Source organism: Ictalurus punctatus, chromosome 1 (assembly GCF_001660625.3).
Source record: "Ictalurus punctatus breed USDA103 chromosome 1, Coco_2.0, whole genome shotgun sequence".
Taxonomy (NCBI): Eukaryota; Metazoa; Chordata; class Actinopteri; order Siluriformes; family Ictaluridae; genus Ictalurus; species Ictalurus punctatus.
Window position 1 is genome coordinate 18,420,393 of NC_030416.2, and position 17,386 is coordinate 18,437,778.

General features: G+C 38.3%; 2 protein-coding genes across 14 annotated transcripts in view; one reads left to right on the forward strand and one right to left on the reverse strand.

The window, feature by feature from the left end:
* ulk4 (unc-51 like kinase 4) overlaps positions 1–2,033 on the forward strand; it is a 117,003-nt gene extending 114,970 nt beyond the window's left edge. For all 8 annotated transcript variants that reach the window (XM_053682245.1, XM_053682249.1, XM_053682258.1 and 5 more), the window contains one exon: positions 627–2,033. In XM_053682245.1, the coding sequence (XP_053538220.1) occupies positions 627–726 (100 nt within the window). In that variant the 3' untranslated portion in view covers positions 727–2,033. The remainder of the gene's footprint in view (positions 1–626) is intronic.
* ctnnb1 (catenin (cadherin-associated protein), beta 1) lies at positions 1,255–12,169 on the reverse strand. Of its 6 annotated transcripts, none has more exons than XM_047156843.2 (16): positions 11,985–12,169; positions 8,575–8,625; positions 7,991–8,215; positions 7,386–7,675; positions 6,941–7,179; positions 6,553–6,754; positions 6,268–6,412; positions 6,036–6,139; positions 5,903–5,932; positions 5,202–5,540; positions 4,950–5,108; positions 4,704–4,823; positions 4,323–4,473; positions 3,787–3,908; positions 3,486–3,543; positions 1,255–2,030 (listed from the first exon to the last, which is right to left on the reverse strand). In XM_047156843.2, the coding sequence occupies exons 2-16, from the start codon at positions 8,585–8,587 to the stop codon at positions 1,996–1,998; spliced, it is 2,232 nt and encodes a 743-aa protein (XP_047012799.1). In that variant the 5' UTR covers positions 8,588–8,625; positions 11,985–12,169; the 3' UTR covers positions 1,255–1,995. The 6 variants fall into 6 exon arrangements, with proteins under 6 accessions (XP_047012799.1, XP_047012788.2, XP_017329633.2 ...); XM_047156832.2 differs by lacking the exon at positions 1,255–2,030 and adding an exon at positions 2,208–2,433; XM_017474144.3 differs by lacking the exon at positions 1,255–2,030 and adding an exon at positions 2,208–2,433 and having other exon boundaries at positions 7,386–7,639; positions 11,985–12,168.
* Between the last annotated feature and the right edge of the window lie 5,217 nt (positions 12,170–17,386).

The following is a 17,386-nucleotide window of genomic DNA, read 5'->3' on the forward strand; positions in this document are numbered from 1 at the left end:
CTTTAGTTGAAAAGAGGTAGTAATCTGTGCTGCACTGTATTTTTGGTACTCTGTCAGCACCGGCCACTGTTCTCACATAATGAAGAATGACTTACAACTCCTCATTGAATTAATGTCATGTTCAGACTCCCAAGTGATGCAATAGAAAAGCATTCACCCTATCATCAGAAAGTAAGTTCAGATCTTGATACCACAGCAGTCTGTGGCCAGTAGTTCCAGAGGACAAAACTGCCCATGCTCTCTGGGTGGGCGAGAGAGCTTTACTCTCTCAACACTTTCACTGGACTTTGTATGATTACACTTCAACTGGGAAAAATTGACAAACATGCAGTAAATATTTCTGTCTGGAAGCTACTACTGTGCAGCACCAGTTATGTATTACTTCTGAGTATAGGACAACTTCATGTAGTATTTAACACCACACTGTGTATCAATAATACAGAGGAACATGATGCATCTTTTAAATAGGCATGTGCCTGGCAGTTTTCTCATGACCATATTCAGAATACTTTCAGCAGACATTCATGTGGCTCAGGCTCAACATAAATATTCTTCTAACAGTGAAATAGTGTAAGTGTAATGTTAAGAGTATACCTGTCTTTAAACTCTGTGCCGTCATTTCCTAGGTCTCAGCCAGACACTGCAGTTGGGTCACTTGCTGCAGAGATTTTGAAAGCAGTCGGATGCCAAGACAGGACAGGAACCATCCCAATGCACTTAATGTAACCTATTTTGTATTTCTTTTTTAGTGCTGTAAACATTTCATTGTTTAAATAAATTATAAAGCACTTGCTTTTCCCAAAAGCTCAGTATACTATTCATAATTCCCATCCCTGTCCCTATAAAGCCCCCTATCCTGCACTTTTGTGTTGTCCTTGTTCTAACACAGCTACTTAGCTTGGGTGGTTAGTTAGCTAGTTGAAGCTGGTGTGTTAAAGCAGGGAAAAGGAAACGCTAAAAATTTCCAGGATAAGGTGTTGTATAAACTTAAATTTGAACCATTCTTTAGATGAATTGAAAATGCAATTCAATATCTATTCATCATTTAAGCATGTGCAGGTTACTGTTGACTGCATATACCTATAAAAACTGAACAGTTTACATAAAAGGATTGTTATATACCTTTTAGGATGTTAAATTTGAGCACTTGTTTGTCAAATTGACTAATTGTGAGAATGGATAAAATCTTTCATGAAAAACTGCCCAAATTTAACACAAGACTGTACACAAGACTTACATTCACACTAAGACAAGTGAAGTTTGTCCATTATTTTATTTAGCCACGTCATAACCATGTCTCCAATAAACACAGCAGGCTACAATAATAAGGGGTTCATTTCAAAACCTTCTAAAGCTACCATCAAAAAGAGAACTTAAAAAAGAAAAGAAAAGGAAAAAGAAAAAAAAAAACTGCCCCCCCTTGATTGCAGACCCTTTTGCGACACCGGAACCAGTGATCTTGTTAAAGCAAGAAAGCTGGATTTTGGACCATTTCTTTCATTCTTGGTTTTGTACAAAAGCTACACAATGTTACACTTGATCAGAATACAATTCAATTAGTGTTCTACACCATAAACTTGATAAAATCTTAATTGATGGAGGATTACCACTATAATTTAACACTATGCAAGAGATTCGAAAAGAATACAAAATTACTGCAAAATAAAAGACAAGTGTGAAAGCAAGCTAATTAAGTACCATTAGACTACAGAATCTTTTAAAAAAAAAAAAAAAAAAAGTAATGTAAAAAGAAATAAAAATTACAGGCAAAGTTTAGGTTTAAAATCCCATTTTATGATCCACTTCTTGGGCTTTCTTTGAGTAACCCGCCCATCGAAACTCCTTTGCCGTTAAAACTCCCACCAGTGAGGACCAGAACAAAAAAAAATTTACTTGCTCGTGTTCCCATAGGAAACTCAGCTTGTATTAGTGTCAGGCACTTCCAGAGAAACTAGCCCACTCTCTTGAGACCGCTCAGCAACTCTTCAGGCCAAATCACAATGCAGGTTCATTCAGATCAGACAATACAGCTATGGGACAAAAGAAACACTGCTATTAGTCAGGAACTGCACACATGTAGGACTCCAATACATTTCCATTCCGATTAGTTGTGCTAACCGCATGCCTTGCATCACGATGCTTAAGCAGTGACCAAACCCAAACAGCCATTCACAGTGAAAACATGTTTGGGTACATTAGTGCCTCACCTAAAAAAATTCTCTATTTACAGATCAGTATCAAACCAAGCAAGCTGATTGCTATCGCCTGGGGGAAGGCCATCCATCAAGTCCTGGGTGTGTCCAAGGTCAGGCAGGCCATCCACAGGGTAGTCTGTGCCAGGGTGGTGCCCACCCATATCATGCTCCATCATGGGGTCCATGCCCATGGCATCTTGCCCATACCCTCCAGGGTGGTAGGAGCGGTAGCTGGGGTCTGTAGACAGGAGAAGTGTGGAAAGGGAGTGGAAGGAAGGGGGAGCGCACACAACTAGGTTAGAAGAAGCATATTAAACAGGCAGCTCACAACAGCAAACCCTCTGTATTCCAAGACATGTAAGCCCATCTTCAGCAGGTGCAAGCTGCCACACTCGAGGTAGCTAGTTAGAGCATGCAAACACCTATGCTGAGAGTTATTTTTAGCCTCTTTTCCACTGTAGGGCCGAACGGTTGTGGAGTTCAGTGCCAGCACGTTTCCATGTTGTGCACTGCTCAATCAAAGGTAGATACTACAGTTACAATGCAGTGACTCATGCACTCGTGCCCGTCACATGTTCACAACAAATGTGGCAGTTAATAAAATAACCTTATGGAAAAACTAAGCTGGTGCTGAAAATGAAATTTGAATTCATTATATTGAAAATATCTACAAATTGCTGCAGAGTCTATATTCGGCCATTCAACAGTATTGCTAAATGAAGTGTCATTAAAATAATGAATGGTATTAGTAATGGAAAATTAAACCATTGAACAATTGCATCATGTGAGCGTGATACTCCTATCCGTTGGATAGATTTAGAAACAACGTAAAGCTACAATACAGGAACACTATATTTAGATCAGTTTTAAAGGGGACGGAGTTTTAAATGTTGTATATAGGCAACCTTTTGAGGCAGTATTCATCTGAACAGCTGAATGATTGGGGTCTAATGGTTATCATTCACAGTAAACACAATCTATTTACTTAAGAATGATGTGCCTGGTCTAGAAAATGTTAATCTCCTTCCTTTTTAATTGCTGTTGAATTGTTGGCTGTGATGTTAATGAATAAAAGTACAAGAGAAAGGGTGAATACCAACATCACACCACAAAAAAAAAAAAAACAAAAAAAAAAACATGCTGAGTGCTATATGAAGCCTTACAGTCTTAACCATGCTCTTGTGAACATTCCAATCTGAACAGTTTCTCTCCTTGCTCAGAACAGGTTGGCCCTACAGTAGAAAAGAAGCTTCTGGAAAAAGAAAAAAAAAAAAAAAGCTGTATACTCACCATCCGGTCTGTAGCCAAGAGGCTCTCCTTGTGCAATATCCAGACCCAGGTCTCCAGTCTGGAGGGGATGAGATAATTAGCTCAAGATCAGCTGTTATATTTAACATTTTTTGGATAGACCCTATGCTTCAACTGTTCAGAGCGACATGTGAAATCTTTGAAAGTTACTCCACATCACTGATGTCAGTTTCAACAGTCCTGTCAGAATCTATGGTGTCTGGGCTTTGACCCAGGATTCATTTTACGGTGATAATCTTGCATGGGGATTTGGACAGGGTTTAGCTGAGATGAGCTGCTCTACCTCGTTCCAGGTCATGGGCTCAGTCCTGAACAGGGAGCTGGTGAGCTCCACAGACAGTCTCTTCTTATAGTCCTGGGGTTTATCCTCTGACATGCGGAACAGCACTGCTGCAGCATACGTGGCTGTGGAGGAGAGATAGTGCCATCAGTATAGTCAGACAGGCACAAAGCTCAGCCTAGCCACTTTCATACGGATAGCCGCAAATTAGACATCCTTTTCCCATGTTCAATACACAACAAAATAAAAGAAGGAACAGTATATTTAACAGTTTGACCATTATGAACAAAAAATGTTCATATTTTAGGGCAAAGAATGAATGCATGTGTTTACACAATTCAACTCAATTAAGCCCTGTGCTACATTTGTGAACAAGCTGCACAGTGATGGCCGAATCACAAGCGTTTGAGGCTGGCTAATTGAACAAATCTAACCTGCAATTTCCTGCCATCACTTGGCAACTAGACGTAGACAACGACAAAGCCCAGTTTGATAGTTTTTAACTTAAGTCTCTCTTGTGAACAAAAGAAAACCCTCACCAACTCCTTCATTTCGAGAGTGAAGCAGCTCTGTGAGTGGTGCAGTCGCTCCCTCTGCCTCAATGGCCTCAGCTGCCTCCTTATCCTGGGCTAACTCGCACAAGACACCTGCAGCTACACGCTGGATGTTCTCAATGGGGGAGTACAGCAGCTAGTGGGAGTAAAGACTAGCTTAGGATTACTGCAGCACAATTTAATACAAATAGAAAAAAACTGAACGTTTTCAACGGTCTCAATACTATAGCTCAAAATGACACTTTACAATATGTATCATTCAAATAGAAAGTGCGCTAAACCTCAGATACCATATTTTGATGGATTTAAATCAAGCATGATCTCTGCAATGGGCACAACTAAATTAGCAGGCCAGATGCAACTAACCTGGACAAAGAGTGGAATGGTGTTGAGTCCTCTGATGACAATCCTGTTATGAATATCTCTTGCAAGAATGTGCAGTGCTCCGGTGCAGCCTTCTACAATCTCCTCCATACGAACACCCTCCTGCAAGAACGCAGACAGTGAGCCGCCAAAAATAAATAAATAAATAAATAAACAAACAAACAAACAGACAAAAAACACCTTCTCCTCCTTCCTCTCTTCCTACTGAGCAAGAACCACAGGACTCACCACAAACTGTTGTTGTGTGCCTCCCATGGAAGTGCGTCTCTGAGTATCTTGGTGAGCTCGGACGAGCAGTTGGACCAATCGAGGGATGGCACCTTGTTCTCTAAGAGGTGCATGGTTGGCAGGGCACAGAGCCAGATTACGGATCAGACCAACTGTAGCCTAGGAGCAAAGAGGGTATATGCTTTCAAAAATGATGTCTGTCAGAAACAAATTGCAGAATGACGTGAATGGCTACAGTGAGTTACATGGTACCTTTATAAGAGGCCAATGTGAAGGGGGGTGGAGGAGTTTAACCACCACTGGCAGCCCATAGTGTAGCCGTACTGCATTTTGGGCCATTTCAGCATCCTGGTGTCTGGAGGTGAGGTGGCGAAGCGCACAGATAGCAGGCTCAGTAATATCCTCCCGGTCTCCAGCACGCAGGACTGTACGCACAAGTGCCTCGATGCCACCCACCTGGCACACCATCATTTTGTTCTTGTAGTTGTTACAGGTAAGGTTGGACAGTATGCCAGCAGCACAGGTTACCACATTGATGTCATCAGAACCTAAAAGCTGCACCAGAGTGCCCAACAGGCCCTCCATGCCCTCCTACAAGTGGAAAGCAACAGAAAAAATTCTCCGTTTGAAACCAATCTAAGCAAAATGACAGGATAACCCTCAGAAACCAAAACCAACAAGTCAAGGTTGTGACATTTTTAGAAATACTGCATGAGGTTTAATCCTATCACAACAACCACCACAAGATAAAGGACAATTACTCCACAACATTCTGCCACTATGCCAACCAGTGAGTAAAATATGTGGCAGGCATTACAATCACATGTAGCTTTTGTTCATGCGTTCTGTTCATCATGGTTTTCCTTTAAGGAACACCACCCTAACTTTTGGCAGGTCAGGTGTTGTCTACAACCCCATGACCCTCCACAGATAAAGGCAGGAATGACCGTTACCTGCATCACATCTACTTCAGCTAAGGAGGTCTTCTCCATGGAAAAGTGGGGAGACAAAAAGAGAGCGCTCATGTAGGAAGAATAGAGCAAAGTGTAAAAGAGGTGGAGGAAAAACAAAACATTAGGCGTTCACCTGTTTGGTGGCAGCATCTGACAGGTTCCTGAGAGTCCATAAACAGTTCTGAACCAGTCGCTGGCTGGGATCTGTAAGGTGGAGACCCAGTGCCTGCATACCACCTGAAAAGTACCCACACGTGAACTAGGTTATCAGTCCGCACAGAATTAAGTCTGTAAACTTCAAACAGTATTAAAATGAAATCTTGCCCGGCTAACCCTGAAGTAAACTGTCAAAGAACCAGACTCACCGGCCTCAACAATAGCAGGTTTGTTACTGGAACATACAGACAGCACTTTTAGCACACGGCTAGTGGTCCACAGCAACTTCTCATATGTATATGTCCTCATGATGTTGACCAAAGCCTGGGGGCCTCCGCTGGCCAGGATGATGAGCTAATGGAACAGACACAAGCAAGACACTCAAGAAACTCAAGCAAGTGCACAATCATGTCCCACTAAACCAGATGTACTATTTGATAAGGTGCAGAACTGTCCCAACAATTAACACACATTTAACATATGATGCATCTTACTTTGCTTTCTTGATTGCCATAAGCCAAGATCTGAAGGCAGTCTGTTGTGATGGCAAGGAATTTTACATTGGTTTTGTTCAACAATGCCACCATCTTCTGTAAGCCTCCAGCCAGGCGCACAGCCATTTTGGCTCCCTCCTGGTGCAGCAGCAGGTTGTGGAGAGTTGTGATGGCATAGAATAGTACAGAGTCCACTGGAGAGCTGAAGAAAACAAGTCACTTATAATGAGACCAGGAACCAGACTGTGTATACCGCATTAATCATTTTCTTAGTCATCACTTTGATTTTGAGATAAGTCTAGATCTGATGTTATAAAAGTCTAGATTTGAAACAAGGTAAGAGATTTCCTTTTTTGACTAAACCACCAACATGAGTTAAAGGACTAACCCTAGCATTTTGACGAGAGCTGGGATGCCCCCTGATTTGAATATAGCAAGCAGCCCCTCTCTATGGTGGGAGAGATTGTGAAGGGTTCCGGCTGTGCATCGGGCTGTCTCCACATCACTGGTGTTCTGCATGGTCCTCACGATGGCCGACACCATCTGAGGAGAGCGCATGATGGCATGGCGTGAAGCCTCTTTCTTGGAAAGCTGATGCACCATGACTGCTGCCTTATTTACCACAACCTGGAAAACAAGGAGAGGAAAATCAGTGGTTTCACACTATGCTTAAGCATCATTTAGAAGCCTAATGTTAACTGTTTATCTTTATGTTAATGGGAATACATGAAAGTCACATTGCAGAAGTACATTCATTATGTACTTGAAACAGAACCAAAATGTACCCTTCTCTGAAAATAACAGAACAATATATACTACAAAAAGCATTGTACCTGATCCTCATCGTTTAGGAGCTTTGTGAGTTCTGGGATGGCACGTGTAGCCAGTTCTGCATCATCCTGATAGTTGATGAGATTGACCACAGCATGCTTGAGCATCTGTGAGGGTTCAGCCAGGCGCTGCACATTGGTAGGAGTTGCACTGTCAAACTGTGTGGAAGGAATCTGCATGCCTTCATCGAGTGTTTCTGGAAACATGGCCGCCCTCACTCTCTGGGCTCTGGTCATGGCATACTGGCCATCAATGTCTACATAGAGTGAAGCAGCACGATGAAAATCTACAGCTGTACAGAAGTGTGTACATGTTTGTATGTGATAAAAGAAAAAACACATTTGTCTTAAAAGTGCAGTGCAAATTTACACAGAGCAACAAAAATTCATAAAAGCACACAGGCTAGCAAAACAGAGCTTGCAGAAAAATTCAACATGGATATGAGCGTTGAGTGATCTAACTATTTTAGCACTAGAAATCTGATTTGTACACAGGGTTCAACAACTCATCCAAGAATTAAAAAAAAAAAAAAAAAAAAAAAAAGTCTGCTATACCCAGGAATGCACATGCGTCAGTCCGCACCAATAAGGTAAATACACACGCAAACCTGCCACTTGGTCTTGACTGAAGTTCTGGTTGAACCCTTGCTCCCACTCATACAGCACCTGGTTGTCCACATCCTCATCATCTGGATTGCCTTTACCACTGAGGGAGGGAGCAGTGGTGGTTGCACCAGAGTGGATACCTGAGTCCAGGTAGGACTGCTGCTGCCAGTTACTAACTGCAGCTTTACGGTCTGGCTCCATGGCCATGTCCAGCTCCATCAGATCAGCTGCGAATGGAAAGAGCAGCACACAAAGACCAGCATTCAAACAGTCTGAAATTTCCCCAGATTATAAGCTTATATTATTAGTGACAGTAATTAACAAATCCAATGGTCTACAGCTTGGACATTGGAATAAAAGTAATAAATAATTAACAGATTCACTGTATTCTAAATACTGTCAAGCATTTGTGAAATTATTAACATTAGTACATATTACACATCAAGACTAATTAATGGACTACAGATAAAATTCAAAATCTAACTGAGTACAAGCAAATCTCTAGTTTTCATTTAGGAAAATAAGTTTGGGTGGAGCGGGATTTAAAAAAAAAAAAAAAAAAAAAAAAAAAAAAAAAAAAACTTACACTGGGTTGCCATGTTCCTCGCTCAGCCTGCCGCCAGCACAGCTTTCTAATCTGAAACAAACAGGCACGGTTAATTTCACACTCAGTGGTGATGCACTAATTCAGACATGAACATTACTGCCTGTTCAACTCGTAGCAAATATCAGCATGTGTGCGTATGCTCAGAGAAGGTTGAACTGAATCAAAAAAAGTCTGAAATTACCTTTTTGAGCACAGTTAGGTTTATTAATACAGCGGGTCACGAAGTTCATTTATGTTCTCGGAATTTCTTTCTAATTTCCGGACAAGGACAACTGGTATCATCTAATTTTTTTTAATGTAGAGCAATCAACTAACTAACCAAACAGCTCACGTCCCACACTGAAAGACGGGCGTTTCCATATCACTAATTATGGACGGGTCGAGCACTTGGACAATCTCCATTTTGTGCCGGTGAGAACATTAAACTCCTACAGGGTCAATGTGTTCAAGCCATTTACTTCCTATTACCCATAAACAACAGTTAACACCTACTGAAGCTCAATGGCATTCAGTTACTTACACCACAGAGGCCCAGGGTTGCTTCCCTCCTACACAATTACCATAACATAAGCTCCAAGTGTGCCTTCTTTATGCAAATCTTCCCAAGTTAGTGAAAAAAAAATTCTCCAGCCGATGCATTACAACATTTTGACTCATGTTACATACAGCCAACAGATTTAATATATATTTCAACCCAAAGAGCCACCACACTATCGTACCTAAACACATTAAACATGCAGTAAGAGTTCAACTACACAACCCTGTCTAATCTAGCTCAACTGACCTCAGCTCTACACCAACAGCCTTCTTCCATCAGTGTTTAATACAGCAGGGTATAACAGTGCTACTCTGTCTGGGGCTGCTGAGAGGAAACAGCCAGCAAATGGCTCAACCTGCAGGTTCCAACATCTGGAGTCAATTGTGGTGATAGTCAGAAGTACAGAGGCCTTACCCACTGAGTGGCATGAGTTACACTCGCACGCAATGAGGTTTCAGCCCAAAAAAATAAATAAATAAATAAATAAATAAATTGTACAGCCTTTAACTATCCTCTTACTCCAAGACAAGCAAGATGCAGGAGAGCATTTTATAACTGCAGCGAATGCTTTGTTTCTTTAGTAACATGGCTAACTTTAGCACACACTGCTGCATACGTACTTGTAGCTACCTACACAGTATACATACATATACACATACACACACACACACAAGGATTTCTACTCAAATGGTTATTTTCCACTGACTAGTCAGCATAGACTAAGCTTTACATTGGAGTCTTTTACTACTGGTCCATTTTGCTCACATACATGTACAACCTTACTTCCACATCATGCAGAAACTAGGTATAAATACAATAAATACACAAGTAAATTGTTAGGTAAATTGAGTGAAATCGTCTGTAGTTAAGATTTACTACTATATTTTTGTGTTATGTTTTTATATTATATTATATTATATATATATATATATATATATATATATATATATATATATACACACACAAATATTATGTGTATATATACACACAAACACAAATATATATATATATAGATAGATATATAGATATATACATAGATACACATACATACAAATATGTGTGTATATATACACACAAACACAAATATATATAAACATATATATATATATAAACATATACATACACACACATTATATATATATATATATATATATATATATATATATATATATATATATATATATATATATAATATGTATATATATATTAATATAATATGTATATATATAAATGACACACACGTGTGTGTATGTACTTCCAACTCCCTGAACTGTCTGTACCAAATCACAGGTGTCTACAACACATAGGCTGAGGTTATTAAATGAAAGGACATCCATCAGCTCCATACACAATCAAAACCCAGCAGTGTGTATGGATACGGATCAGCAGGTAACATCAACACCTTTACTCCCGCTGCAAGTTATTCGCCCATATCTAACTCAAATCAAAACGGTGTACTCTAGGCTCGACTATGCTGGGCTGGAAGCTAAATATTTAATACAGGACTGTTGTAGCCGCAAATACAACGCCATTAGGTAAAGGATACCAACCTAAATTCATCAAATCTGTAGGAATCTCAAAAATCTTTCAACCTTTAAATGTAACGACACATCTAACTCAACAGAATAAATAAATAAGCTCCTTTTACGGACAATATCAAATAAACTCGGCAAGTCAATTCATTTTGACTTACTCACACTGCTGCGCTAAACCAACACACACACCTACTACACCGTGATTACTGACCTGCAGCTGAAGAAGTCCGAGTGTGTTAACTGTAGTGACTGATCGCTTATTTACTAATCAGTCCCCGCACAATGCAGACAAGATAAACATATAGTGTAGCGTTTCTGTCCAGTATAAATCCTCTCAGCGTGTGTGTGTACCTTCCTCCAGAGCCTGAGATCCGGAGCCTCAGCTCCCGGAGTCAGGTTTCACACTCAGGCTCCTCCTCGACTTCCTCTCCAACCACAGCGGCCAAAACTACACGTTTAAACCCTTTGTTTGTAACTGGGGGAGGGTGAATGGGAATATTTTCTTTTTTAGCAATATTGCAATGTATACTTAAGGTTTTTTTTGTTCGTTTGTTTATTTGTTTGCATATGAAGTTTAGCATGTTATGAGCTACGATTAGCTCGTTAGAAATTCAGCTTCAATAAAACTAAAAACAAACGTGTTTAAACTCCACATATCCCACACGGAAAGATGTAGATGTATCTGAGAGAAGATTATTTAAATGTATTATTTAGCCAGGTGAAGCGGTGTGTAAAGCCTCTGAAGAGGGAGAGAGAGATGTGCGGTTGCTAGTGCTGCGGTCCAGCTCCATGTCCGCTCGGCTCACCAAAAACTAGGGTTCCGGGGCAAAAAGTAACAATTACAACGTTATCACCTCACGTTTAAGATTTCAGTAAGCGGCACTCTCTAAGCAGTAATGAAGTAATCGGCTGGTTACATAAACATACACCAGCATACTTTATTAGAGCAGCAGGGAATCGCGTCCTAACCGCCATCCACTCCCAAACATAACCAGGTTAGCCAACTAGCAGCAACCCCTCATCAAGCTTCGGAGACTCACAACCTTTGGGCTTAGCCACAACAAAAACACAAGAAAATGATTACACACACAAACACGCACGCTCACGCGCGCGCACAAGATAACAGACGGATGAACGACGCGCAATGAACTGGACACTCGGTCGGTTAGCCATTTAGCTAACGCACTGCTGGGAGAACACACACGGGACAAATCGGCGTGACCAAGTAGCTGGGGTCGGCTAACATTAGCTCACTTACCGAAATAACCAAGACATTCCATTACAATTATCGCTCTACATCACGAAGAGATACGTACCTGCGTCAAAAGATGGTTATTCCTTCCTCAGTCGTCAGTTTACAGTCAATAATTTACACTACAATCCGTGAGAGAGAGGGGGAAAAACCGTGTGTAAACCACCCGCAGTACACTCCACCTCCTCCGCGGAAAAGGGGGTAAAATATCCTCGCTTCTCCCGCAGCGAGCAAAGTAAGATGGCGTCAAACCATTAGAGCGAGCCATTATAAAAACTCCTGCGGCCATGATATCCCGTCGCCTTGGTTAAAGTAGATCCTGCTCCGTGCAATTTGTTTTGATGATGAGCAGAGTAAAAATCGAGGAAACCTCTGACAGTAAGACAAATGCGATATAATTTTTTGATAGAATTTATTTTAAAACATAGACGCAGGAATAAAATCCTCTGGTGAGGTAGTCCTGCTTTACACCTGCGTAGGAACACATGTGCTGTAAGCTGCAGTGCGGCAGAGGGACGCACCCCCTCATTAAGTTTTCTGTTCCTGCACTGTAGAGTCGACACTGTAGATACTGGAGTGCGGCTCCCAGTCTCACTTCATAGCTCAATAGGTGGGTATGTGCCACTAAAACCTGTCTGTTTACCAGAAGAACAGCGTGTTTTTAAAAGTTTGTTAAAAACAGATGCATGCTAGCTGTTGGGGGCGGCGAAGAATTTTTATATATATATATATATATATATATCCAGAACAATACATTGAGGAACATAAAACTACACGTGGACTAACATCCATAGCGTTAAATTTAACCGGAGGTGTTTAATGTAGTTTTGTATTATGAAACATGTCTAATAATTCGTTAAAGCCTGGCATTAATTTCCTGTATTGTTTATTCATTGGAAATAACCGAAGCTGAGACAGTAGTTATATTTACCTTCCATGGCCTTCTGTTAGCCTGTGGCTTGCTTTTCCAGTCTCCAGGAACAGGACGCTGATTTTGCTGTGATCCTTTATGCAAAATAGTACCATAATATTTCACAATAAAAAACGCAGACAAAAAGAAAATTAATAGATCCTGATCTTAACAGAATTAGTTGTATATCCTACATAAGGTTCCTCTGTCAATAAGACCTCATGTTAATGGTTAGAGAGGTTAATATGTTAATATCATGGCCTGTACTGATGTACAGTCACGGATTTGTGGCTTAGAGATAGATCATTTTTAATTATTTAAATAATCTCACCGAATTTTACTGTGTAAGATATTATGTTATTGAACTAGAATAATGCAGTCATGTCCAAAATTAACTTACCTCAATGAGTAAATGCACAAATTATTATTATAATTATGAATCAATGCACACAGCTAATGTAACCAAAATAAAATAAATAAATAAAATGAAGTAAATAATAAACACAGAGCTGTGTGTATTTATTCAGCTGTTGTTAGACAGAACAGTTTGATTTTAATATGAAAAGGAACATAAATTTCTGTATATTTCACATTTATTACCAGTAGCCTATAAATGTCACCTTTTCTTCCTTCTTTTCATTTGAGTCACTCACGTCTAGTAATTATAATGCACATTGTCTCAGCAGGCTAAATGTTTAAATCACAGTCTTTTGCATTTTTATATCACCTGACTAGACATAAACAAATTACATTTAGGTAAGCTTTAGTATTTCTCAAATCATTTTTAAAATATTAGTGGTGATCAGAGTTGTACTAACTGAACATATCTGACTTGGAGGATAATAAAAAATTATAATAATGATTGTTATTATTAGTAGTAGTAGTAGTATTTATTATTATTAGTAGTAGTATTGTTGTTGTTATTATTATTATTATTATTATTATTATTATTATTATTATTATTGTTATTATTATACGTCTTAATTAATGGAACATTTGTTTAAATAACAATTCTTAATTATTGACTTACCGTTCTTCTTTTTAATGGGCTTTGGCACAAGATAGATGTTATCCATAAATAAAGAAGGCTTTTTGTTTCTCAGGTGCTGTGTTAAATGTTGTGTTCAAAAAATAAGTTGGTTTAAAAAAAATCATATAGTAAATAATAAAAATGACACATACTATTACTTTGCTTACCATTTTTATTATGAATCACAGTAGAAATGCATTAACAGTTTGATTGATTCCCTGAATGCATTGCAGTCATCATGAAATTACAAAATGCTCATTTATTAACATCAAAATAATGTAGGGTTTATATAAGATAGTAATACTAGCAAAAATAAAGCTGTACATAATGCAGCCTGGCTCTGTTCAGAAGACATACGTGTTCCTAAACTTAAATAAGGGTTTTGGAATGTTACATGGTAAATATTGTATATTAAGGGCACGTAGATAAAGAAAGGATGGAAATGTGTGGAAAAGCATTATCGTCTGTATCCCACCCACAATACGGTAGGAAAAATCACATGATTTATGACAAAGAAACAGAATGCAAGCTCAGAGATGCATGCACATACAAAAACAGGATTACATATGCATAGGCTGTTTTTCCTCCCAGTAGGTTCAGGAGAAGTCTAGAAGGTCGTATGCATAGCCAGGAGTGCTAGTTTACCTAAAGACAACGTGAGGTCACATCCCACAAGGATGCAATGGGATGCATCAAGTTCCTTGCTTACATTTGTGCAAAAGAGATGGAGCGAGAGCTGCTGGTGGTGGTGGTGGTGGTGGGATTTTATTTGTGTGAAAAGCAGACTTTCCCCCTGGGAAGCAAGTGGAATTGATGCAGTGTACTGAGGGGAGGGGCACCTTTCTCTGTATGTGAAAGGAGGGGGCGAGCTAAAACCCACTTGTGTGCTTACACGATTGTGTACCCTGACCTCAACTTAGCTAAAGGTTTCGAACCTACATCCTGGCATACACAGTAATGTCTGGCAAAGGACACAGACTCTTCCATGAAGTGCCTGGGTCTTGCCCAGTATTACTGCCCATGCCAGTACACAGAGAAAACAGGCACACAGTGCTGTGCTATTGGAGCAGGCACAGACACTCTTAGTCATGTTTGTGCATTTTTAAATAACAAAAAAAAAAAGGTGTATAGATCTTACTAATATAAAGATTGTTTAATTTTGCAGAATAAAGAAATGACTGAAGCTCTTTCCTGTGGCAATGCATATTTGACCTCAAGATGCAGAAGCAGCATATTGAGGTAGGCAAAATGAAAAAAGATTGGTGTGATTTTATCCCAGTGTATCCCAGAAAATAACAGTAACAATCAGGGCAAAAATGATTTTAATTTAATAGAATTACTGTCATTTACATAATAATTAAAATGTTGTTTAGGTTTTAAAATAGAGGAGCTGAATATTATAAGATCATAGCACCCATTAATTTCAACCCATATTGAACCTTAAATGCTAAGGGATTGAAATATTTAATATTTTTATTAGTTTTATTGGGTGAAAGAATTGGAAATATAAAATCTGGAAATTCTGAGTAACACCTGGTAATTGAAGAAAGTCAAGCATTTTTCCACTGTCAGCTTAATCATATTTATATTTATTTTACACATGACACAAAAGGGATAATAATGTTCAGCTTGCATATATTTCTTCTGTAAATGTCATTTAATAAATGTATTTATTTAGGACATTGACATACATACTAATATTATGATATATAAAAGAATGCTGTGATTCCCATTTAACCTCATTTTAGTTATTTATATAATTAACATGCAAGTATTTCTATTCATAAAATATAGAAAGTAATAAATAAATGTCTGAATTGAGTTTTCTGATTAAATCGCCACGTTCTACATCTTTTTCCATGTTTAAAAGGCTTTGCTATTTAACTCATAGACACCGCAGCACACCGCACACCAAACACCCAACCATTCCCAGACACTGAAGCGTAATCTTACTTGCATAAACAAATACAAACCCTCTTTTGGGCACCTCGACTCAAAATTCCCTTCAAAGTTCCTCTTCTTTGTAAGGCTGCACAGGCAACAATATCCGACCACAGGTCAGCCTCCTTTGTGTTGCACTTCATTGTAGGGTTCAAAAACTCAGATTAAAGAGTTGGTCAGCCACCCCCTCCACATTCATCGGCTGTGCTGTTATCCCAGTTGATGCCATAGAAATCCCTAATACCAAATAAAAGTTCGGGCTTTCCATCTCAACACAGCACGGCCTATTGTTACTCCAAAAGAGAAAACACTAGAGCATTTAGAATTAGCCAGACAATCAGTTTAAAGATTTCTGTTTTGACAACAGTGATCAGATGTAATCTGAATTTAAATGATCGAATCAAAATGATTCAAAACTAGATTTTTGCTGTATTTGTATTAAAGAAAATAACTATTCAAATGTACCTGATAATGCTGTTAGAATGTTTTTATTTATTCATTCACGTTTTGCAATTTCTTTTATATTTCTGTAGACCAGTCTGCATAGCTGCAGTCTATATAACAACAAGAATTTAAATATAGTAATCACAGCTAAATAATTAACAGTGGCAAATAATCCACCTGTCAATTGTTATGTACTAAACAATACATTTATAACAATATTATTATTATTATTATTATTATTATTATTATTATTATTATTATTATTATTATTATAACAACAACTATAATAATAATAACACATTATGACGAAAAAGATGAATAGATAATAGATCAAATTAAAATTCAATAAATGTTCATGCAAACAAAGCAGTGTAACCTAATGCTGAATTCAAAAGCCTTTTTTGATAACAGTGATTTATGTAACCTGATCTGTTAGACCAGCGCTGTATGTAGTAGAGTTCATATCGAATTCAAGAGCATTCAAATTCACATTCCACAATGTTACAGTGCAGTTTGTTGAAATAATAATAATAATAATAATAATAATAATAATAATAAATTATTATTGTTGTTGTTGTTATTGTCGTTATTATTATTATTATTACTATTATTATTATTATTATTATTATTGAGTTTATAAAGAGTTAATATTTTATAAGTATTAACTAGGTTTTTTCAGTTATTAATTAGTTTGGCGTGTGTGTGTGTGTGTATATGTATATATATATATATATATATATATATATATATATATATATATATATATATATATATATATATATATATGTGTGTGTGTGTGTGTGTGTGTGTGTGTGTGTGTGTGTGTGTGTGTGTAGAAAAAAGACAGAAAATAAATTACTTTCATTGCTTTCATTACTAATTTCATTATCAATTGTTTTCATTACCGTTGAAATTAAGGTCTTACTGGAGTATTTCTGGATGGTGGATATTTGTAAAGACGAGGATAAACCTTTATCAGCAATGTGCATTTGGAGAGAAAAATGATTGTCTTAAAGTTTAAGTTTGGTGCTGTGGTGCTTGTAGTATAATATGATAAGTTAGTAGTCAAACACTGACTGGCAGGCACTTAGATTGTCTACAAACAATAAGCATCCTTCATCTACACTGTAACATCCAAAAC

Coding starts and splice junctions, on each gene's coding strand:
- ctnnb1 (XM_047156832.2), bottom strand. Junction 7,180..7,385: donor TCCTAAACGATGAGGATCAG/GTACAATGCTTT, acceptor CTTGTTTTCCAG/GTTGTGGTAAATAAGGCAGC. Junction 3,544..3,786: donor AGCCCATGACCTGGAACGAG/GTAGAGCAGCTC, acceptor CATCCCCTCCAG/ACTGGAGACCTGGGTCTGGA.